This window comes from Protopterus annectens, chromosome 3.part0 (assembly GCF_019279795.1).
Source record: "Protopterus annectens isolate FY-2018-M chromosome 3.part0, PAN1.0, whole genome shotgun sequence".
NCBI classification, from domain to species: domain Eukaryota; kingdom Metazoa; phylum Chordata; order Ceratodontiformes; family Protopteridae; genus Protopterus; species Protopterus annectens.
The window spans coordinates 923,438,360-923,464,225 of record NC_056731.1 but is presented as its reverse complement, the minus strand read 5'-3'; the positions used below and the strand labels follow the sequence as shown (position 1 = coordinate 923,464,225).

The 25,866-nt window shown below is 40.3% G+C and overlaps 1 protein-coding gene across 1 annotated transcript in view; it reads left to right on the top strand.

Moving 5' to 3' along the window:
* Nucleotides 1-276: 276 nt before the first annotated feature.
* ROCK1 (Rho associated coiled-coil containing protein kinase 1) overlaps nucleotides 277-25,866 on the top strand; it is a 4,526,103-nt gene continuing 4,500,513 nt past the window's right edge. The window contains exon 1 of the mRNA XM_044065727.1: nucleotides 277-469. Coding sequence (XP_043921662.1) covers nucleotides 377-469 — 93 coding nt within the window. The 5' untranslated portion in view covers nucleotides 277-376. The remainder of the gene's footprint in view (nucleotides 470-25,866) is intronic.

The following is a 25,866-nucleotide window of genomic DNA, read 5'->3' as shown; positions in this document are numbered from 1 at the left end:
AAATTTTAATCAAAATTTTTACTGCAACAAATAACAAAAATGTAACTATTAAAATATAGTTATACACCAGTTATTAAATATTCATGTATTCCTCGTCACTATTAAAAAATAACTATATAATAGATACTAAAAAAATACAGAAGTATACCTTCATCGTCCTTAACATACACTTGAAGATATCGTGCAGCAAATGGCCGAATACACGTGATATCGTGTGGCAAATGGCCGACCGCTTCCCCTTCCCGCTAGACAACCGATAGCTAAGTCGTTCTCAACTCCTCCTTTGCCCCGCCTCGTGACGTTAGTTGCGACGTCTGCGGGGTCCCTTCAGCCATGGGAATCTAGCCACGATCGGAGAACCACCTCGATCTCAAACATGTCTTCAGGAGAAAGTTTTCAGAATCGGTTAGAAAAAATCGGGGATTTGGTGCGAGATTCTAGATCCGGTGTGAACATTAGTGGTTTACTGGTACGTGCATCTTTTCTTTGTGGAACTTAAAACCCTTATGAGTCGCTTTTTTATTCTTTGTGGGTCTTTCCTAGATAAACATTCTTTATTTTGACTTTTTGGCTTGTAGTTCCGACAAAAAAGAAGTGGCAACTCCTGCTGTGTGTCACCACTTTCAGAATAGTGAGACACGGTTATTATATTGCTTATTTGTATGACAGCTGATGTACTGGTACAGTAGCTTACGTTTCTAGCGTTATAGTTTTATGTTGTGTTTAAATAGTTTGTGTGATTGTGACCTCGTTAGTAAAGTTTACTGCATAGTTCTGAGTGATGTAGTTGACTGGTGTTGCACTATTTTTTTCTTTTTTTGCATTTTTGCATTAATTGGGTATTCTTTAATGGAAGAGGAACCAACCCCCCTGAAGGATGTAGTAAGACATTTTTTTATGAATGTTGTACCAGGTGTGTATGATGGGTGAGGACTTTGGTTGTGAAGTTGATCCATTGTGCTGGTGTTTTGAAAACATTTCATACTTAAATGTGTTTATTTTTTAGACGTGTTATGCTTGTAAATATGTAAAGTTGTTTTTAATGTGCAAGTCATTGTTTTTTTTTTGCATCTTGATGCAAATTGGTGAGTGTGGTGCTTTAGGCAGTAAAACATCCCAATCTGGATTAGTATTTACATAATATTGCAGTTTTGTATTAGCAAAATTTCTTCATTTTTCTCACCAGTCATGTTGGCAGTTGAGTAATACATTTTTGATGGTAGATAAGGCCTGTGGGCCCACTTGATATGCTGGCTTTTTGTCAGGAAGAATAGTAATTCTGTATTTTAGTAAGTCTTCAATATGCAGTTAATAAAATGGTCCACTATGTAGGCTAAAATATTTATTCAAAGACAACTTGCACCAGTTGATTGAAAATACTTAACTTCTCTCCTCAAGGATTCTCAAAGTCAAAAATAATGGGAATATGAAGGGCCAAAGTCAGGAAAACTTTTAAATATAGTTTATAATTCCCTTACCAGTTGACTGAACAACTGGTATCACATGACTGTGTTCTCTGAACAGTAAGAATTTGACATAATTGACTGCAATCCTTTGTGATTTACCAGAAAAAAAATATGATGGACTGGCAGAATTGGAGATATTTACAAAAGTCTGGACATTTTAGAGAGAAAAATAGAATTTCATAGTCTAACCTTTTAATTGTGAAACCTTGTGTCCATTTTGCAACATATTTGTTCTCCACATTGTGTATGACAAATTTGCCCTCCACATTGTGTATGAGAGCAGTTTTATATCTACCTGTCCAGTGCATTCTGGAATTCAGTCACTGATTCAAGACTATGCACTGTAATTGTTGCAGCTGTAGCTCTCTCTTGAACTACCACTAGCTTCTTACAGTACACTGTTGAAGACTTCAGACTGTTTTACTGACTATAAGTTGGCAATAATAACTTTTATCTGCCACCGCATGTCTCTCTCTGTATTATTTAGTATTCCGCAAGACTTTTTGCTTTTCTCATTGGGGTTACTTTCCTTATGTTTTCTAATATGACTTTTCATTGGGTGTCTTTCCAGTTTTGTTTCTGCTACATTTTCAGACTGCTTTTATAGTTTTGCCAAGTCTGCTTTTATAGGATTGTAGGTTACTAGGCTAATGGCACTGGGGCCTTTACAAGCCTAGCCAAGTGTTTATCCCCAAAAAAGAAACCTCGGTCAGCAACTGTCGCTCTAGTCTAAAGGACACGGGTGGATTCCCAGGACAAATTTGTGGTTTCCCATCCATGCATCAAGGTTGCACTTGAAGAGAGTCAGAGAGGTCCTGTGTTTGATGTGTATGGGAAGTCTATTCCAGAGATGGGGCAGTCTCTGGGAGACGAACCCTTCTCTCCGGCAGGTTTTGTTGATATCACATATTAGAATTGAGCCTTTTGAGCAGGTAATGCGCGAAAAGTTATACTTATGGATATGGAGCATCTCTAGTAGGGCAGGATCCGAGATTGCATTGTAAGTGAGACACGGGTCATCTCTGAGCAGTCTGTATGATACAGAGTTGAGTGATATTGAATTGAGCCTGTCCTCATAAGACAGGTGTTGGAGGCCATGGATTCCCTTTGTGAGGTATTTCTGTGGCCTTTCCAGTTGGTGCAGGTGTTTGGAGCGATGCATACCAAATGAGGCATTGTACTCTATTGGCCTAATGAGGAAGGAGTACAGAGAGGTAATAACCTCCTTTTTTCCGGATGCAATCACTGTACTTATGAGATGAAAAGTAAAACGGCTTTTTTGACCACTGCTGCTACATGATGGTCAAATTTGAGATAGTTGTCAACCTGTGCACCCAGGTCTTTCACCACAGGTTGTGTGCTTTGGGGGTTGCCGGTGATGTGGTAATCAGTAGGGACTGTGTTTTTGCTGAATTGTATGTTAAAATAAATATTTTTTTTTGCATTTAACTTAAGGCCATGACTTTAACATCAGTCATTTGTTGCTGCGAGACCCTCTTGCAGTATGTTAACATCATTTGGGAAGTCCGTGACAGCAGCCAGCTTACAGTCGTTTGCAAACTTGTCAGCCACAGGCCTTTTGTCTTTGCCCGGACCACTGAGAAGTAGATGCCAATCAGTAGAGGTCCCGGGGACAGATCCCTGGGGAATACCATTAGTGACTGGTCTGCTGTCAGAGGCAGAGGTGTCTATTTTGACTCTGTGGGTCCTGTCGGTGAGCCAGTTGGTTACCCACCTGATGGGCTAGGGATTACGCCAAGTTGTGTTAGCTTTTCAATGATGCCAGAGTGGGGGGTTGTCAAAGGCTTTGGCCAAGTCCAGGAAAGCTGTATGTACAGGTTTTCTCTCATCCAGGACTTTGGTGGCAGTCTCAAAGGAGTTAACCAGGTTCAACAGTCAAGATCTGCCCTTGACGAATCCGCACTGGTTGGGGGTCAAGTGTTAGGAGATTGTCTATGTCCTTGTTTGTTTATTTATTGATTGGTTGACATTTTTGACTGGGAAAGTCCACTGGGCTTGAGACCCATTTTCATTGGAGGCCCGGGGGTGAAACTCCATATTACATATTTGTAATAAGGAAACGCTTATAAAGCAAGTGAAATAACCATTTTCATTGGAGGCCCGGGGGTGAAACTCCATATTACATGAATTTGTAATAAGGAAACGCTTATAAAGCAAGTGAAATAATACAGAAAACTATCTACACAGCACATGTGTTGTAAAAGGTACAATACAACATTAGTATTTCCTGGAAAATTATACAGTTAGAAATATTTAACAATACAGCTAAAAAATTGGAAAATTATACAGTTAGAAATATTTAACAATACAGCTAAAAAATTTTTTTTTTGAGGGGGGTAGGAAAACAGGAAAAGGTAAGTGTAATGGGAAGGTAGAATTAAAGAGTTAAACTTAAAGGTAAGATAGATATAGTTAGAATCTTATAGCTAGGTGGTGGGAATTTGTAGATTATAGGTATGTATTTAATGTTAGTATTAAAAGTAGAAAATAACAGAGAAGAGAAAATGTGTCAAAATAGTTGTATAATTGTGTGGACTAGGATACTAAAGATTAGGGATAACTCATATGGTTTAACAGTATGACATATACTAAAGTATGTTTGCTATGTGAAACAGTTTTCCTAGATTAAGGAGGCTGTGGATATGTGCTGCATGTGCAGTTGGGGTTATCCGTGAGATGATGTTTTTTTTTTTTTTTAAAGGAGATTGTTGCGTTGTCGCCTCACAGCAAGAGGTTCTCCCATTCGATTCTCAGCTGAAGCGCCTTCTGTGTGGAGTCTGCATGTCCTCCCCACAGTCGAGTGGCGTTCGAAAGACATGCGTGAATGGGAATGCCTTTGTTGAAGGCTGGGCATTGGGCTGTCATCTTGGCACCGTAAAAATCAACTGCCAATCATTAGCAGACCGGAGTTTCGCTGTGTCGAGCCCTAATTGGAAAAAGCCGAAAGAAAAGCATGTTGTCTAGTTCTGAATTAGCTTAGTTATGGAATGGGAATAGAGGCAGCTACCCGCTCTTATACTAGGTTTTGATACTTTTAAGTAGACATTTGTTATTAAGAGTATAGATTTTTGGATGGGACGTAAGGTTCAATGATATTTTTCAGGGAAGGGAAACACTCCGGTTTATGGGAAAAGGTAAGTTGTATGTAATGTAGGTAATGTGCAAATTCTAGCCAATTTAGTTCTCTAGTGTCCTGGCAGTGGTGGGTGCGATTTTTGTTGGGCTGATGCGAATTTTGCAATCTTGTAAGGAGAATACATTTTTTGAAAGTTTTATTTCGATGGATTTGTCTAAGTATTGTTTGTTTCTGTAAAGTTTGCCTAATTTGAAGTGAGCATTTTTTATTGTGTTATTAATGCGCAAGTGAAAGCTAAGTTTGCTGTTAGTAGTAATTCCTAGCAGTTTGGCCAGATTTGCTAACTCTATTTGGGTTTTGTTTATGGAGAATATAGTAAAGTTTGTGGGAACAAGTTTAGATGCAAAGATGAGTAGTTTAGATTTCTTAGGGTTAAGTAATAGCTCTGATTTGGTTTAGTCAGAGTTCTATGGATGTAAAGCCTTTTGTTTTAACTTTTGGAGGTCAGAGAAGTTATTGGAGGTACAGATTGTGGTTGAATCGTTTGCATATTGTATGGTAGTACAGTCAGAGGGAACTTTATGTAGGTTATTTATAAAAAAAAGTTGAATAGCAGGAGTCCTAAGATTGACCCCTGGGGCACTCCTATGTTATTTGGGAGAAAGCTAGAGAGGTTATTCTGCCATTTTAAAGATTGCTGTTTTCCAAATAACTAGTGAACCAGGTGAGCGTGGCATCAGAACATCCTAGTGATTGCAGTTGCTGGATAAGTTTGATGTAGGAGACTGTCGAATGCTTTAGAAAGATCCAGTAATAGGACTGATGCAAGTAGATTACTATCTAGGGTGTTATAGATGAAATTTGTGAAGGAGACTAGGACAGTAATGGTAGTGTGGGATGGTCAAAAACCATGTTGTGAAGGGGATAGTAGGTTGTTGCTGGTTAGATATTCAACCAGTTATTTGTGGGTGCATTTTTCTATTATTTTAGATAGAGGGAACAGTATGGAAATTGGTCTAAAATTAGTTAGGTCATGAGGGTTTCCACCTTTTATGAAGTGGAGTGATTATTGATTTTTCCAGAGCTGGGGGATGTGTGTTCTGCAAGTGATAGGTTTCTAAGGATATTTACTGGGAAATCTATTGCTTTAGCACAAATTTTGAGGTATTCTGGGGAGGAGGTAATCGGCAGATAAGGAGCCTGGTTTCAGTTTGCCAAGTAATGTTTGTATTTGAGAAGTTGCTACAGGTTGGAAGTTAAAGGATGATATAGAGCTTATATTGCCTTGCAGTATGGTGGATGGGTTAAAGGGGATTGGGGTACTGCTTGCGTTTACTAATGTAAGGATAATATCAATAAACTTTTTATTAAATATTTCAGTGATTTCAACTGGGCTTATGTCTGGAAATGGAGATGGGTTTTGGGTGCTGTCAGGATTTAGTAATGTGACAGATTTCCAGAAAAGTCTGGGATTATTACTGTGGATGTTTTTATTTTTTGAGAGAAACAAGTCTTTTTGTCCCGATTAATGGCTTGTTTTGCTTTTGTTTCTAAGTATTTTGAAGGCTGGTTTGTGGGTGGCGTCTTATCTTTTCTTTATCTGTTCCATGCTCGATCTCTATTCATCAGGAGTTGTTTGGTTGACTTAGCCAAGGAGCACGGTCATGTTTAACTTTTTTTTTTTTCTTATGGGGGCTATGGAGTTAAGGGTATCTAGAAAGACAGTATTGAAATAATGTATTGCTTCATGTAAGGGAAGATATTTCAATGGGTTCCAGTTTAGTGCTTGTAATAGGTTGCAAAAGTGAAACTGGCTGGCTAAAATTGGCTAGATTTCTGGTATATTTGTAAAAATGAATGCTTGGGGTGGAGGTTGATAGTCTGGTGTATCAGGGCTGGTAAGTGGTCACTTAAGGTGTTGAAGAGTGTTTGGATTGGAATAGTATTATGGGTGGGATACTAAATATTCAGTCTAGGGTGGATTCAGGGTGATTGATTGTGTGTTGGGGTTTGTATAAGTTGTGTAAATTTGAACAGATTGATGGAGTTTGTGGAGTTTAAGCCAATTTGTATTGGTATCACCGAGTGTGATGGTTTCATTTGAGATGTAGTGGTTAAGACTGTGATAGGAAGTCTTCCAGTGTTGGGATATTGGGACCTGGAGGAATGTAGATGGTGGCAGTAGATATTTGTTTGTGGCTGTTGAAAAATAGTGATGCTAATAGGATTTCTGGATTGAAGGTGGGAACTATTTTTAGGTGGGGTATTATGTTTAAGTGGTTATGGTATTTTAATGCTAGGTCTCCCCCTTTCTTATGAAGTGTATCTTTTTGTAATATTTGATATCCAGGGGAAGTATTTCTGAGTCTGATATCTGGGGTCTGAACCAGGTTTCTGTTAAACAGTATACACCTGATACAGTTGCTCTAAGTTATGCATGGAAGTCAGATAGTTGCAAATACTACGGATGTTTATGTCATGATGAAAAGGTATTTTGGTATTTTCACTGAGAGTGATGTAGAATTGTTAAAATGTTGGATGGAAGAGGACCCAGGGTTTGGATGAATATCTCCACTTTGGCATAATAATGTAAAGATAGTGGTTTGGATTGTGGATGAAATGTAGTTGTGTGTGAGATGTATAATGGTTTGATTTTTAGGTGTATTAAAATGCAGTTTGGTATTGAAAGTGGTGGTGTCTCAGTGACTGAGTTATGGTATATCTATGCTGTAGTTTTTGTTGGGGTTAGTTGATGTAGTGTGGTGTTGTGCGAATTGAGGTGGTAGACAGTAAGCAGGTTAAAGAAAGTTAGGGATGTTATTAATAGTAGAGTTACAGTGTGCATGATGTGAGATGTAGGAGGCTTTTAGTTGTTTTGGATGTGGGATGTGATTAACTCTTGGGGGGGGGGCTTGGAGCCTATGAGGAGGTTGGAAGGAGTGGCCTGTGATTGATTGTGTATAAAGCTAGAGATAATGGGGTCGGGAGGGAATTGGAGGCAGGGTAGGGGAGTGGAGCAAATGGAGCGGGCTTGCCCCTGCAGGGCTGAGAGTGGAGGACTAAGGAAAGGTATGTGGACTCAAGCATTTAACTTTGAGTGGGGTTATTAATGATGCACTTATGGGGGCAACTGTGCACTAAAGCTAATTAATAGGGTTTGTTTATGAGATCTGTAATAATAATACACTCCATGGCTTTACTGATCAGACTTTGTCAAGCTAATGGGGCGATAGTTTCCAGGGTCAGTCGTGGCACCATCTTTGTGCAAGGGTATGACAATGGCAGTTCTTCACTCTGCTGGAATAAAGCCTGTACTTAGGCTGTGGTTGAATAGGGTGCTCAATGCCGAAGTTCTTGCTGGAGATGGTGCTGAAATACAGCCTGGGATACTATTTGGTTCCATGGAAGCTGTGTTCTCTGTCTTGAATAGGGCCTTTAACACCTTGATCTATGGAGATGTGAGGTGCAGGACAAGTATTGAGGATGTTGAATGGGCCTTTGGGGGGGCAGGGGGTGAAGTTAGCGCTGAACCCAAGTCAGCAGGGTCCATGTAAGTGGAACCGTAGAGTACTAATTCGGAACAAACCTGGGCTTTGCCATGGAGGTTCCTGACCTAACTGAAAAAAAGCTTTGTGGTTTCCCTTTGTTTCGGAGGCTAGTTTCAATTCATAATTGGCTTTTGAGATTGTCACTAGTGATCTAATTTGCTTGTTGAGGCTAAGGAAGGAGTTTTTCCAATTTGGAATTTGTTCCTTTTTATCGTTAGACAACAATTTATTCCTTCTGTTGTAAAGCTTGTTGATAGAGGATGTCCACCTGACAGGTTTGTGTTTCCTTGAGGAGCAGGTTTTAGTTCTGTTGGGTATGGCTGAGTCCATGCAGTTGTACAGGTGCTTGTATACTGCATTGGCATACTGTTCCCATGCCTGCTGCTCTGGATTTTCTGATTTGGTTAGCAGTGCTTTGATGAAATCGTATCTCTAAACCTGAACAAAGCCTATAATAATGGGAGGGCAAAACCTCCAAAATCGGGATAGATTTTAAATATTTTCTTTTATAAACTTAGGAAGTTGCTAGAATAACAGGATTTGTTTGCATGCATTATCTGAAAGATATGAAGTTTAAAACTCAAATGTATGCAATTTATTCTGTGACGTCAATCTGTAGGGATTTGCCAAAAAAACACAAATATTATGAGAAACAGGCCAAAAATATAACGCAAAAAATCTGGATAGTTGAGGGGTATGGCTATAATTGTGATCCATTATTGTAGTTAATTCAGAGAACTTTGCTGATTTGTTTGTAAGACATTTTGGTGTCACTCTGTGTGGTGCCTGGAAAATTTGATTAAAACAAATGGGGCTCAAAAGTTCCTTCTGCATTGATTTTTGTCATTTTCTTTCCATACTGATGAGCTCTGACAAGTTAGGAATTTCTGGCACCTTTCTTGATCCTGTTTATGAATGTAAAACTAATTGGAACCTTAGTTTCCCATAATTTGTTTTAAAAAGGTTGCTGTTATCATTACTGTCTAGGTCCTGTAACAGTTCTAGGGTGAGTCTCACTGTGGTCCATTTCTTTGTATTCCATAAATCTTTCTAGTTCATTTATGACCATTTCCTCCTTGAAAAGATTTAATTATGATTGATTTCTGCTGGGCAAGCCACGTAATATTTTGCAGTTAATGCATATAGTTTGTTTTGCCATGGAGGCACCAACTGAATTTATGACATTAGTTTCTAATTTAACAGGTAGTGCTAATGCTGCTATCATTTGGTGCAAATGTTGTTTTTCTTCCTTTTGATTTGATAAAAAAATGTGTAGTTTCAGTAGTGTAACCTGAATCCACAGACATGTTATGTTATTTTAGAATATTCGAGGCATCCACAAATCCTTCATATTCTGAAAACCTGAATTGTAATTTACAGTAAATTGGACTAAACATATCAGTTTTGTGGATATTAACTAAGATATTGTGTCAGATGTGTGGGTTAAAGATTTTTATACTGATCAAATCTAATATTTATTAATACCTATCTCCAAGCTGGTGGTAGTCCTCTCCTATTCATTTAAGAAATTGTGATTAGTCTGACATTAGAAGATTTGGATGTTCTAAAACAAATGTTTATGGAAATAGGCTAGAAGATCTGGATGTTCTAAAACAAATGTTTATGGAAATAGGCTATATTTAAAAAAAAAAAAATAGAAATGTGCAGGGGGTAAGTGCTTCTGCTAAAAGGGTCTGTTTCCTCAATAATGAAAAATGCAATTCAAAGACATGCTAGCTGCAGTGAGAAAAGGCTTTGTTATTGGTAGTAGTTACCACTGATGCAAGTTTTCCCTTCTTTATCTAAATACTTCTTGTGGCCCATGTATTTTGTTGACAGACACCCTTCTCAGGCATTCTCTGGCTCTCTCACACACCCAACATTCCTTTCATCTGTCCCTTAGTCTGCAGAACATCGCTGATATCTCGCTTCATTTCCCCTATGTCCCTTGTGCATCACAAATGATGACTCAGTCAGTTCTAAAGGAGATTAGAGTTTTGAACATGTTTCTTTTTCCAGAAAGTGTACAACAATGCTGCATCTGTTGTCCTGTTAACTTGTTAAGGGATAGGACTGATATTTATAGAATCTTCTTACTGACCTGTAGTGTTTCTACTGGTTTTATCTGCAAGTTTGGAATGGATGTTGGATTTATAATAGTGACCCCCCCCCCGACACACTTCTGAACTGACGCTGATTTTTGCCTTATACCTTCCTTATCCCTCATAGCTGATCAACTATTACAAGTAATCCATAGTACCGTGTGTTGGTTTCATACCAGTTACTTAGAAAATAGTTCTGTTTGCAAGAGCTACTGTGTAACGCAGAGGATTAAAGTGCTGGTAATGAAGTACAAAGGTCACATGGTAAAAAAAACAAAGCTTTTTCTCCACCTTGTTCTTTTCTCTCTTTCAAACTGACTTGGGGTAATATTGAAAGAATATCACTAGTGGCTTGTATTGGCTAAGAGGACTAAAGCTCTGCTTTGTAAATGCACCCCCCCGAAACGCTATTTATTTATTTATTTTATTTTATTTTTTTTAAACCTTAAGTTATTTGATATCACTTCCCTGGTTTCTAGCATTGGCAGTTGGGACTGAAGCACTGCTTTGTTAATGATTTACTTTCTGTACCAAGTGTACAGCACTTGAACCCTATTATCCCCATATCTGTTGTCTTCCCCCAGCCCCATGTCTTTCATGCTGCAAAACTTTTGTTCTACTAATGTTTTTTTTAAGTGTGTTTAGGACATAATTTCAAGTGTATCCCCGGTATCTAGTGCCTTCCCCGATATTGTGAGATTTTGCATGTTAGTGGTATGACAGTGGTTGGTCGCTCTCTGTCTATTCATCTTTCTCTCTCTCTCTCTCTCTCACACAGCCACACTTCTACTTATGCACACTTAACCTACCCATCCCAAAACTAACCCCCCCCTTCTGCGACCATCCAGATACACTCACACATAAGACTGCTCATCCCTCTGCGTACACCCCTCCCCCCCCCGTAACTTGCTGCTAAACTCCTTGGCGCTTACCTGTAATGCCATCTTACTGTTGGAAGTAGTGGGCGAATGTGAACTGTTGGCACTGTTCATTATCATGGCCACTTGGCTGCATAAATACCTCACTGAGTGCATTTCAGGGAGAGCACATGACTAATTAGCATAGGCAGCTCCCCTTTTAGTGGGTAATTTAGCATTTGTGGTACGCCACACAGCCCACCACAGTGCTGTACCTCATCATATTACAGCACACAAATATTGCAAGGAGTAAACTGGGTTTAAAACTTGTGATAACTGTTCTGAATCTTTCCATATGGATAGCGTTTTTTTATGAAGTCTGAAAGAAAAGATATGTAAAGTGTACCAATTGTTCGGTCAGAAAATTGTCGGGAGTAATTCCAAGAATGTATTGGTTTTAATGACATTGCTTTTCTACTTGATTACTCTGTTTAGAGTGAACAAATTTTAAGAGAGACCGCCCATGCTTTGGAATAGACTTTCCATGCATGTCAAGCAGAACAATTCACTGGCCATCTTTAAGAGAAATCTTGATGAGTGGATAGGAAATAGAAAGTTCACCCCGGGGATCACTTCCGGTGGCTTTACTTGTTAGAGGCACTGGGAACTAACGTCGGACGGCACGATGCCAGGGCACTTCTATGGGCTAGGCTTGTAAAAGCTCCAGGGCCATTAGCCTAGTACACACCTCTGAACCTATAAAATGGAAAATTTTACAGAGCCTGAAAAACTTGAACCAAATTTGTGTACAAAAAAACCCCACAAACTTGAAGGCAATTTTTGAGAAGTCTTCTAGTGTCTGTCCAAATAATTAGTAACAGCAAAACAAAAGGCATATGTAGATGTTGTAAATATAGTAACTATATACAGCTAACAGTTAGTTAGTCTTTTTCTAATTTGACTAATGCTGATGTGACATAATGACCACATGTACAATGTGACTAAATCACCAATAGTCTTATGCACTGCTTCAAAATTATGATGGAGCATTAGTTGAGAAATATTTTTTTTGATTGCAGCTCAACTTTCGTATTTAGTTCAGTGTGAAATGTCTCCCTTCCTATGTAGGAAAAATGTTGTCTTTTTCTTTCAGCTGCTCTTGTTAAGGGTCACCAAAGCGGGTCATCTGTTTCTATTTCTTCCTGTCTTCTGCATCTTCTCTCCGTCACACTAACCACCCTCATGTCCTCTCTCACCACTTCCATAAACCTTATCTCTTAGGCTTTACATACTTCTCTATCACTCCCGACTTCTCCTGTCTAGGCACCCTGTCATATTCTCTCTCACCACTTCCATAAACCTTATCTCTTAGGCTTTACATACTTCTCTATCACTCCCGACTTCTCCTGTCTAGGCACCCTGTCATATTCTTTTTCTCCAAGTCCACAAAGACACAGTGCAACTCCTTCTGACCTTCTCTATACTTCTCCATCAACACCCTCGGAGAAAACATCGCATCTGTAGTGCACTTCCCTTGCATGAAACCGTACTGCTGCTCACTAATCATCATCTCCCTTCCTAGCTTCCACTACTCTCTCCTATAATTTCATGCTGTGGCCGATCAGTTATTGCAGCTCTGCACATCACCTTTGTCTTAAAAATCGGTACCAAAACACTTCTCCACTCCTCAGGCATCCTCTCACTTTCCAAGATTTTGTTAAACAATCTGGTTGAAAACTCCACTGCACTCTCTCCTAAACACTTCCATCCTTCCACAGGTATATTATCTAGACCAACAATCTTTCCATTCTTCATCTTCTTCATAGCTGTCCTTGCTAATCTGTTGCACTTCCTGATTCACTGCCTCCCCATCATCCATCCTTTTCTCTCTCTCATTCTTTTCATTCATTAGCCCCTCAAAGTAGTCCTTTCCATCTGCTCAGCACACTCTCCGCCCTAGTGAGTACACTTCTTTATCCTTCATCACCCTAACCTGCTGCACATAGCTCTGTCACTCTGTCTGGCCAATTGGTACAGGCCTTTTCACCCTCCTTAGTGTCCAACCTTTCATACAACTCACAATATGCCTTAGCCTTCGTCACCATGTCTTCACCATACACCTCATCTTCTTGTACTAGTGTCTACTTTCTTAATTTCTATGACAAGCCTACTTCTTCTTCTTCCTGTGTATACTCTCCTGTACTTACTTGTTCCACCACCAGGTCTTTTTGTCATCCTTCTTCTGTCCAGATGTCACACCAAGCACCTTTCTAGCTGTCTCCCTTGCCACCTCTGCTGTGACTGTCCAGTTGTCTGGTAACTTTTCACTGCCACTTAGTGTCTGTCTTAACTCTTCCCTGAACTCCACCTTACAGTCATCCCTTTTTAGCTTCCACCATTTGATCCTTGGCACTGCTCTCTCTCTCTCTCTCTCTCTCTCTCTCTCTCTCCTCTTCTTCTTGATCGCCAACATCATCCTACAGACACTATCATATGCTGCCTAACTACACTTTTCCCCTGTCACCACTTTGCAGTCTCCTACAGACTGACCCTCCTGCATAGGATATAATCCACCTGTGTGCATCTTCCTCCACTCTTGTACGTCACCCTATGCTCTTCCATGTTCTTAAAATACGTATTCACCATCTGACCTGCATTCCTCTCCTTAACACCATACTTGCCCATTACCTGTTCATCTCCTCTGTTCCCATTACCAGCATGCCCATTGAAGTCCTCTCCAATCACCACTCTTGTCACCTTTGGGTACACTCTCCACCACTTCATCCAACTCGCTCCAAATGTTTCTTTCTCATCCATCACACACCCAGCTTGCAGAGCATATGTACTAACAACATTCATCATCACACCATCAGTTTCCAACTTCATCACTCCGACACTGTGTTTTCATCTCCAAAACACTCTTGACAATACTGTTCCTTTAGGATAACCATGCCCATTTCTACTCCCATCCACACCATAGTAGAAAAGTTTGAACCCGACTCTGATACATCTGGCCTTGCTCCCCTGCCATCTAGTCTCTTGCATGCACAATATATCAACCTTCCTTCTCTCCATCATATCAGCTAGTTGACTCCCTTTACCAGTCATACTGCCGACATTCGAAGTTCCTACCCTCACTTCCACACTCCTAACATTCCTCGTCTCCTCCTGCTTCCCGGCATATGCCGCCTTTCCCCTCTTCTTCTCCCTCAGCCAGCAGTATCCCAGTTTCCACTAGCACCCTGTTAACAGTACTGGTGACGGTCCTTGTTAACCAGGGCCTTGACCAATCCGGCATGGAAATCTGTATTGTCTGCATATTTGGTCTGGCAAAAAAATTTACACTGGATGCCCTTCCTGACATAACCATCCCCATTTATGTGGGCTTGGGACTGACACAAAGAAATACACTGGCTTGTGCATCCCCAGTGGCTGGGTTCCTATATAGGAAAAACTACAAGAACAATTTTACAAAAAGTCTGTGTGCATCAGTGTGGTCTTTTTAAATGATGAAAAATTAACACATGGTGAAGGTATTGTATTAGCTGTGAGAATTAAAAAAAAAAACAATTATTGCTGGGTTTTTTTCCTCTGGTTCATGTAAATAAAAAAAAAAAAAAGGGTTAACAATGGACAAGGTGGGAGCAATAATACAAAAAGGCTGTAAGTAAGAAAATTTATTTGACAACTGAAGCTTAAGGCTAACCGTTTATTTGCCAGTGCTGAATGACGTAATTAATGTAAAATACGTTCTTAAAACTAAGAACGTCAAAGTTAAATTGTAATAGTTATGTTTTTGATTTAAACAAGTAAAACGCAACATTGGATTTTGTATATACATGTTCTAGCAGATGTGTGAAGCTAGCTGTTCAGATGACATCTTTTTGTCTAATAAAGACTGAAGCACTAAAATACAGTGTGTACTGATCCAGTATCCTGTAATCCTGTTGGTTTATTGTGTGAAAGTCTGCAGGATTCAATATATCTCGGTGCTTTGTTAGGTTTATAGTGTATTTATTTGTGATGGTACAGTGGTTAGCATTGCTGCCTCACAGCACTTAGTTCCCAGTTTGGCTCTTGGCTGGGGTGCATTCTGTGCATAGTCTGTACGTCCTTATGTTAATAGTTTTTCTCTCATCCCATAAGTGAGTTGGAGAGCCTGCGTATTGCTTATAGGCACACATGCAGTTTGGATGTTTTTGTATGTGTATTTTGTAGTGGACTGACATCTTCTGCAGGATATATTTCTCTGCCTTATACACATTGAGTGCTCAGGATTCATCTCCCTATACCCTGAATTGGATGGTTAAAATGGGTAATGGAAAATAAATAAGAATTTAACTGGGTAATTGAACTGGGCATGTGCCTGAATACTTTCATGCTTCTGTTTGTTTTTACTGATACACTATCATGACATTTATTCTTCTGTCAGTGGCACAAGTTTATTTAACTTTTGGCCACTGGTATTTAAGAGCTTTGAGGAATTTTTTTTTTTTTTTTAATTCATTTGCTCTGTTATGTTTTCTAAGCCTGCTTATCATCTTTCTATTTGCTCATTTCATTTGTTTTGTTCTCATATTTTTGGGAAGATTAAATGTTTAACAAAGCCACTGTGCCTGTTTTGTGTCATTATTGCTTTCCTTGTTAGGCAGATTAAGATTTAATGAGCAGTACAGACTTTCATCTGTTCCCTAATCTTAGGAGGAGGTAAAACCACTCTGAAGAAGTGAAGTGGAGTATTCTTCTGAGAATATGTGTGTGTGAGCCGTTCAGCTAAGATGTGTTGCAGATGCTCATCATTTAATCCGGCCAGTTTCCAGAGCTTAAGGATATTTTCCATGTGTCCAAACAGTTATCAGCTTGAACCCAACTGGGTAAAATCAACAGTTTGGGTGCCAAGCCTTTCAGAGCTTTCCTGCCACTGTACAGCACTCGTCTTGCAGGCTTTCGAGGATCAGCTGTCTGCCAACAGTTCTCCATTGCTAGGCAGATAAGTACTCTTTATGGGGGATAAACTTTCACTTATTATTTTTTATAACAGAACTTTTTCTGAGAAATGTATTTACAGCTAGGAGAAAGTATTTTAGGTTGATATGTAAATACTAGGTCAGCAGCTGCCATTGCAGGTCATTTTTAAGCCTAGCCAGTTTCTCTTTCTGTATTCAAAATAACATTCCCCATTTGGTTATAGACTGGCCTGGCACATTCCATAGTCTATAATTTAATTATATATCATTCCTAATGAGAACTGGGATCATGCTATATAGATAATTTGAAGGGACCCATGCATGAGCTAAAGCATTTAGGAGTTGTCTCTGTCCACGAGTAGTATGGGGGCAGTCTTGGGCTAAATTGTCTCTTTCCCATCCATAGATTTAAGTTACACTTGAATATGGACGGGTGGACTTTGTTTTATGTGGGTGAGGAGTTTGTTCCTTAGAAGTGATATCCTTTGTGAGATATTCTTGTCCCTCCAGACTGTTCTGTTGATGTTGCAGAAGAGGTTAAGATTCCCTGATTGAGTATTTCTGATGCAGTTTGACTCTCTGATGTGCAGTAAATCCATCTGTAAATGGTCGGAGGATGCATTGTATACCAGACTTGGGTTTTACTTCAGAAAAGTAGATGCCAAACAGGAGAGGACCCAACACAGAACCCTGGGTGATTCTACTGGTATCTGGCCTCTTTGTGGAGGTAACTTGTTTTGATTATCTACATCCTATCTGTGAGCCAGTTGGCAATCTAGATGTGTGACGTAGGTGTTTATTCCCATTTTATGTAGCTTTTCTACTATGCCTGAGTGGGGAATTGTCAAACTTTGGCCAGGTCTAATTATGTATCATTCTGCTTTCATCCATTGCTTTGTTGACCCCTTTCAAAGCCACTAGGTTTAGTAAGCATGACCTGCCCTTGACGAGTCCAAACTGAAATGGGTCCAGTGTTTGGAAGTTCTGTGTCCTGATTGATTTAATTCCATGATAAGTCTTTCCATGGCTTTGCATATGAGGCTAGTCAGACTTAAAAGTCTACATTTGTCTGGGTCTCTGGAAGGTCCTCCCTTACACACTGGAACGATTGTAGTTTTCCATTCACTTGGTACAAAACCTGTATGGAGGCTGAGACTGGGTAGTGCTGTTAGTGGTGTGGTTAAATTACTGTTCATGCTATTTAAGATGCATCTGTGGGTATTGTTAGGACCCATCAGTGCACTATTTATAGCTTTTAATGGCACTTTTTTGCACTGCCGCATGAGTTTTTAGTCACTTTGTACTGTAAAGTGTGAATTTTTTTTTTACTTCTGAAGGGAAACTGTTAAACTAAAGTTTTCTTAACATTTGTATTAAAGTATTTTTTGAATTGGGTGTTGCATACCAGGCCACCTAGAAAACTGGTGGCTCCTCTTTAGGATCTCAGGTCATTTTGGGAAAAATATTAACCCTTGCTCCAGACAATTAAACTGATTTGAAATTCATAACATTGAAAACGGTTGTGTTTGCTCTGAGTTACAAGCACTCATGATGGATCTGCCTTACATAGTCATCTTGTATGTTGTATGCCTAAAGTGATATCCAAGTTTACTTTGAGCCAAGCTGTCATTCTCTGTTTTCTTCTTTGTTTTAGGTTCTAGAAAGAAATGATTCTTTAGACTTTTGGATTTCCCCAGACAAGTTTGGTGTGATCTTGACAGAACTAAAACCTCTTTCAGTCAGTCATGTCTTGTGCAGATGAGAAAAAAAAAAGGGACAACCCGTGTCAAATAAGTGGAAACAGTAATTTTTTATAATGGTTACTCTTTCCATATTATCTTGGAACGGAAATGGCCTATAGGTACTCGGAAAAGGAAAGGATTAATTGAATTACATTAAAAATGCAGATTGCAATCAACAGTGTTGCAGAAGGCATATTTGGAAAGAAATGAGTATGCGAGTCTGACAAGAAAGGATTTCAGGTTGGACATTCAACAGAATGTCTGACAACGGAAAAGGACAGTAATATTGATTTTGCTGAGGCACACTAGAAGTGAGAGAAAGGAAAACTATAGATTTGTGGTAGTAAGGGACTACTGGCAAGGCAGGAGAATTCACAGTGGTATGTGTTTGTATTCCACCACAAACTGCTGTTGTGGATCTTAACATTCATTAATTTATTTAACATTTGTTTACTGGGAAAGTCTGACTGAGACCGAGCCCATTTTCAGCAGAAACCCAGGGAGAAATGCTCCAGGTGGATGTCTTAAATGAATAATTTGGGAGAAATCCGCTTTCATCAGGGGATATTATAGCAATAACCCACGCCTGGGTGTGGGTAATGCTAAATTTACCCACGGTTGGCGTGGTTTGGTCCCGAAGCCCGAGGACCAAACAAAGCCCACCGTGGGTAAATTTAGCATTACCCACACCCAGAAGTGGGTTATTGCTATTATGCCATGACATTATTTAAGAAAAGAAACTATTCCTTTTCTTAAATAATGGCATAGTATAATGCCTGTTTACTGCCTTTCCGCAGATGTCTGGCATCCGGCAGTTCTGATGTACTGCGCCTGCGCAGTACATCAGAGTTGGCAAAGTTAACGGAGAAAGCAAGATCTCCGTTGCTTTTTAGTGTAGCTATGTTAAATGAGTTTAACATAGCGAGACAGTTTAAAATAAGCAACGGACATCTCCGCTTGCTTATTTTAAACTGTCTCGCCATGTTAAACTCATTTAACATAGCGAACACTAAAAAGCAACGGAGATCTTGCTTTCTCCGTTGCTTTTAAAACACTGTCACGCTATGTTAAATGGGTATAACATAGCGAGACAGCTTTAAAATAAGCAACGGAGATCTCCGTTGCTTATTTTAAAGCTGTCTCGCCATGTTAAACCCATTTAACGACAGACAGTGTTTTAAAAGCAGTTATACTAATGGAAAAAAGTCCGGGCGACCGGACCTTTTTCCATTAGTATAACTCGATTTACAACGGGCACGCTGGCCAATCAGCGTGCACGTTTTGGGGGGTGGTCATGGTATAATATTAAATAAGTTGGAACTGGAACTTAAATGTATCAGAGGGACCTTGACGGGAAATATATAAATAAAAATGGTACAATGTATGAAAGTATTTGATATAGAAGGCATGAATTTAGTAGTGGGAACTCAGACCAAATTTACATATTATTCCCCAGGATACAAGAACTGGAATAGACTGGAGAGAAGTTGTATTTTGTAAGAGCATGTGCATTTAATTGAAAGCTTTAGCACACATCCAAAAAACTTAAGATAAAACAGGTAATGAAGTAAAAACGAAACACTGGCACTTTTCCGGCTACCTGTTAAAAAGAGAGAACTTGAAGGAATTTTTAGTGGAAATTGTTCAAAGTTAATATGGAATACAAAAATTTCTTCACGGGGGGATAGCTAAATGTAAACCAAGTTTAAAAATGAGCTAGAAATAAGAGAGATGTTTAAATAGCAATAGGAATTACTTGGAGGAGCTGACAAAGGTTACAATAATGCAGAATAGGAGGAATCTTACAAAACAATGGGAGGAACAATTGCAGAGAAAATAAGAGAGTATTTGGATAATATGCATGAGTTTAGAACGATTGCTGTTAAAAGCTTTTATGCTCTGGAATTGGCACCATGACTTGGGCATCTAAAGGTAGGAAAGGGTTGTCACTAAACATCAGGTGCTTTTGACAAAAAAAAAATAACCAGAGAGCCTATAGCAGTATTAGAGATATTTTAAAAATGTTATGAAGTTTTGTATAAAGCAAAGGAATGTGGAAATGAAGAAAGAGCACAAATGGAAATATTTATGGAAGAATTAATTATGCCAACGTTACAGGAAGATGAGGCTCGTCAACTAATAGCTAAGACAGGAGCAGATGAGATAATAATGGTGATGTATAATCAATCTACAGGGACGTTTCCAGGAACAGGTGGTATTCCTAAAGAGATATGGAAGTTAGAAGGGAAGAAAATGGTCAGTGAAGGTGACACCATTGCCCACCAGTTTGGCACACTAATGTGTACTGTCTTTTGAGGTTTCGGACAGACAAAAATACATATAAATATGTTTTAAGAGCACCCCGTCCGTATTAGCTTTTCACAAACACATAAGACTATGTACATTTTCAAGAAATGTTTTAACCCTCCAGATAGGAACAATTGCCCCAAAATGGCAGCCGCGGGCATTACCTAATCTAAAATTAAGGTCAACCATGTTACTACTTGTTCCCATTTGCATTGCTGTCTGTTCTTTTTTTAGCTCCGAAAAACAGCTTGCATGCTTTCAAAAGACATTAACCTTTAGCTCTAAGAAAATGTGCACAACTCTACCTATTAAATAAAAGTAAATTGTGCACTGTTCTTTTAATTACATTAAAGTATTAACACTGAAGGGGAGGCTGTTATCTCTTATACACTTCCCATACTTTGTCTTTTTCACCAAACTGTTTGCCATCGTACATTTTTAAAGTTTGCATTTCTGTCAGCTTGACTCCATGTAAAAGTAGTCTGCAGTGAGGGAAAAAAACAACTCTGCAGATGCATGAAGGCATCTTTGTACATTTTGTTAAGACTGAAATTTACAGAATTCCTCTGCCCAACTACTTTTAGCTGCAAACTTCTTGTCTCTCACTGAGAGCATTTGCTAATGGGGAAAACAAATAACGACCTAATGACTTTACAGATGCAAGAAACTTGGCATTTTTGTGACTTTCATAATTTTGATTTATTTTTCAAGCCCATTTGTTTACAGAGAGAACCCAACTCGTTTATAATTTGTCAGTGCCATTAATATATGCTGCTGCTTCTTCTTTCGGCTTTTCCCGGTTAGGGGTCGGCACAGTGGATTACCTGTCCGCTCCTGATTGGCAGTGGAGTTTTACAGTGTCGAGTTGCCAGCCCGGTGCCCAACCTGCCACAGTAGGCACACACTCACACCTAGGGCCAATTTAGTGTGTCCAGTTCACCTACAGCATGTCTTTGGGATGTAGGAGGAAACCGGAGCACCCGGAGGAAACCCACGTGACCGCAGGGAGGACATGCAGACTCCGCACAGAAGGCACCGCAGCTGAGGATCGACCTGGAGAAACTCTTGCTGTGAGGCGCATTAATATATGCTTCTACCATTGTAAAAAGAGGAAATTCTCATACTGATTCTGCATTTAATATAATGGGTGCACTTTTACAGCCCCACACCCTAGTAGCCCAAAAATCACAGCATTGTATCAACTTAAACGTGCTAGTCTTCAGCCATTCTTGTATTGTAATAGTTGTAAGAAATGTAGGTTTTACACTAATGAAAAAGTATTTTAAATGCAACAATCCTTGACTAGACTTACCCCACATTTAAAATACCCCAACCTCAGAACACACTGGTCTGTGCAGAGGCTTTTATGGAAACTGTGTACAAGCATGTAACTGCATAGAAAGAGTAGTACCAAACCGAAATAAATGTGTGACCAACTCCAAAAACAAACCCCCTTGGTGGACCACCACTATAAATAGGTTGTACAACAAAGGAAAGAAAATCCTGTCCAAAAATGATTTTCTATGTTCAGAAGACAAGAAAACTCCCTCATCAGTCTCAACAAGCAGTTCAGGTGAGCTGATCCAATCCACCAAAGCCAACTTGGAGGCAAAAATAGTTCAGGGGAGCTGATCCAATCCACCAAAGCCAACTTGGAGGCAAAAATAACCTTCCAGGCTAAGGATAACCATACGGCATTTTTCAAGTTATGTACGTAACCTTAAAGGGAACACCCAGTAGTGTGCTGAACTAATAGTCAATGGAACTTCTGTACCAAACTGGGGATATAATAAATTTGCTGGCCAGTATATTTAATGCCAGGTTACCCTGCACCCCCCTCCCAAAATACCCTTTACCATTTCTTCCCCAACTAGCACATGTCCTTACTGCACTCTCCAGAGCTAAAAGCACTTCATCAATGGGTCCTGATAAAATCCCATGATGCCTCCTTAATAGCTTGAAACATGACATGTCAGGCCCACTAGAATCTCTGGTCAACCACATTCTCCAGACTGGCTTTGTCCCTTGGGAATGGAGGACTGCAGCAATCATCCCTCTGCACAAAGTTGGACCATCAGTAGACCAAGGGAACTACAGACCCATAAGTTTGACTAGTCTTATGTGGAAGGCCATGGAAATAATTATTGTGGACCTGATAAAAACATAAGAAATGTTCAAACATTGGACTCATCCCAGTTTGGTTTAATCAAGGACAGGTCATGCCTACTAAACTTGGGCTACTTCAAGAAAATGGTCATTAGAGCCATGAACAAGGACAAAAATGTGCCTACTGCCAACTTTGAGCTGGCAAAAGCATTTGACACAGCACCTCATGCGGGTGTTATAGACAAACTCACAAGTTAGAATGTACATCACTGTCACCCAATGGATAGCCAAATGGCTCACGGGTAGGTCATGGGAAGTTAGGGTGGATGAATCCACCACCACCACCATCAAAAGGCCTGTTAATACTGGTGTCCCATAGTGCTCTGTATTGTGATTTCTCTTCTGAAGCCAAGGTAAATGTAGAAGGCCTTTGGTTGACCAAATTTGCTGACTACTGTAAGGTGGATGCAATCACCGAATCCCCCATCGATGTAGATATTCTCTAGTAGGGTCAAACGCAGACAACTGGTGCCAGAACCATGGCATAAATCTCTGTGCAAAAAAAGCATAATTATACCCCTTGGTAAAACTACCATCCCTGTAAATTATAACATTGTTAACCCTTCCTATGAGTAGATCCAGTGGTAAGGGACTTGGGAACTAAGGTTGACAGTAACTTGATTATCATAATTTGTCCTTGGTAGTGAGAACATCCTTCTAGTGTGTCATCCTGATTTAAGGAGATCATAATCCCACTATACACAGCTCACAGTATATACCAGTAATTAAGTACAGTGCACCCTTTGCCATGTACCTGACCAGACAGCTGGAGAATCCACTGAGGTTCTGCATAGACTGCTTCAAACTCCTGTCCCTGTATTTGGGCTACTACACACTACTGAATTCTCTGATCCAACCCTTATGGATCCGTTACACATTGGCAAAGCAAACACCTGTGGCCAATTTAGAGTATCCTATTAACCTTAATCTGTGACCTAAATAAAACATGTTTAAGGGATAACTGTATGTCTCAAAGATGACCCTTTCTCTGGAACAGAATCCCCATTCATGTGAAACCGAGCTCTTCCCTGAGCCTATTTAAATGCAGTTTAGACCAGTGGATGGGATAGGAAGCAATAAGTTTACCCCTGGCTTTGTTGCCTGTGGCCCTTATGAACAGAGGCAGATTGTAGGTGCCCTAAAACATAGGCATGCACCAGAGCCATTCTAGCCTGTGGACATGGATTATAGGTTCATAGGTTCATACTAGGCTATCTGCCCGAGGGCATTTATAAGCCTAGCCCATATTTTTGTGGTTTATGCCACCCCTTTAGTATGGGGAACTATACCCATTATTTTGCTGTGCCTCTGTCTAGCAGTGACACTGAGGTAATCCCTGGAGTATATCTGCGATCTCCCATCCATTGGTCAAGATTTCTCTTGAACAAGGCCAGCGAGGTGCTCCGCCTCACATGTACCGGGATTTTGTTCCACAGCATAGGGAGTCTTTGGGTGATGAATCTATCCCTCCAGCACGTCCTATTAATAGCCGTGTCGAGGTTTAAGTCTCCCGCCCTTGTGGCTCTGACGGATCTAGATTTTTTGAGGTGAAGCATATTCATCAAATCTGGGTTTGACATGGCCTTGTATGTCAGGCAAAGGTCAACTCTGAGCAAGCGGTAAGCGACTGAATAGAGCTGGAGTTCTTTCAGTCGGGCAGCATAGGACAGATTTTTGAGACCCTTTATCCTTTTGGTGAGGAACTTTTTTGTGGCCTCTCCAGCTGCTGCAAGTGTCTGGTCAGATACATTCCGAATGGGGCATTGTACTCAATCATTGGTCTGATGAGTGATGAGTATAGGGAGACTATGACTTCCCTTGATCTAGATGTGAATCCCTTCATGATAAGGTGGGCAATGTAGAAGGTCTTCCTAACTACTTTAGCTACATGGGTGTCGAATGACAGGCTACTGTCAGCCTGGGTCCCCAGGTCCCTGATAACTTCTTCTGTGCTCAGAGGATTACCACCTATATGGTAGCTAGGGGTAACCTTGTTTTTCCCGAAGGGTATGACTATGCATTTTTTGGCATTTAACTTTAGGCCATGGCTCTGGCACCAGTCATCCGTTTCTGTGAGACCCTTCTGAAGGATATCTGTGTCAGATGTGTTTTCGACTACGGTGCCCAGTTTGCAGTCATCTGCAAACTTTGTCAGCCATAACCCTCCTGTGTTTGCTTGTACTTTGGAAAAGTAGATGCCAAACAAGAGTGGGCCCAGGACTGAGCCCTGTGGGACACCACTTGTGACAGGCTTTGAGTCTGACATGGCGCCAGCAACTCTGACCCTGTGGGTTCTGTCACTCAGCCAGTTTGCAACCCATCTTGTGATGTATGGGTTAACATTTAAGCTGATGAGTTTTTCAATGATACCCGAGTGGGGTATTGTATCAAGGCCTTCGCCAGATCGAGGTAGGCTGTATGGACTGCCTTTCCTCATCAATGGCTTTGGTGACTGTTTCAAAAAGTCAACCAAGTTTAAAAGGCATGATCTGCCTTTGACAAAGCCAAACTGGGTTGGATCCAAAGTCTGCAAATTCCTATGTCTTTATTTATGAGGTCCATTATGATCCTCTCCATGGCTTTGCAGATAAGGCTTGTCAAGCTAATGGGCGGTAATTTCCAGGGTCTGTGGAGGCACCGCCTTTGTGAAGTGGGACCACAGTCGCAGTGCGCCACTCCTGCACGTATCCAGAGGTGAGACTATGATTAAACAGCTGTCCTAGCTGTGGGTTTAATTCCTCGTTGAGTTCGTGGAGCACACAGCCTGGGACACCATCAGGTCCCATGGATGCTGTGTTTTGCTTTGGAGAGAGCAGTTCTCACTTGGGCGTTTGAGATGTTTGGGGGCTGCAACCATTTGGTATAGATATCTCTCCTTTTGGGGGGGGGAGAAGTTTGCACTGAACTTGTCAGCCAGTATGTTGGCAATGTCTGTAGGATCAGTAATCTTCACATCATTTTGAACTAGTTCTGAGCATATCTGGGAGTTTCCTCCCAGGTTTCTAACATAGCTAAACAAGGCCTTATGATTGTCTTTTGAGTCTTTAGCTATTTTTCTCTCAAAATTTGCTTTGGATGATTTTATGAGAGCTCTTAGCTTTTACTTATAGTGATCAAAGGTGTCTTACCTTTTAAGGATTTTGCTCTATCTTGTAGTACCTTCCTCCTTTTGTTGTAGAGTTTGTTTATGGCTGGGGTCCACCAGACTGGACGCTTGCCTTGGTACAAAGAGTCTTTGTTTTGCTTGGGATTGCCTTATCCATGCAGTCCTGCAGGTGCTGGTAGAAGGCATTTGTAAGTGATTCAGCGGCTTGAGTACTGTTTTCCGCCGGCTCGGGGCCTTAAAGGAGACCACACTAGTCTTTAGAAGTGTGAAGTCGGCTTTCGAGAAGTTTTACTGTGGTCTTTTATTTCAGGTGGGGGTGGGATGAGGACCTCCAGCAAGATTAGTTTGTGATCTGATCTCACCAGTGAGGGGTATACATCCGGTGTTGAACATTGTGCTCCCATGTTCGTGATGATGAGATCAAGTATGTTTTCTCCTCTTGTGGGGATGGTGACTAGTTGTTTCATGGCATTTGAGTTTATGAATTCCAGGAACTTTTGGGCTAGGG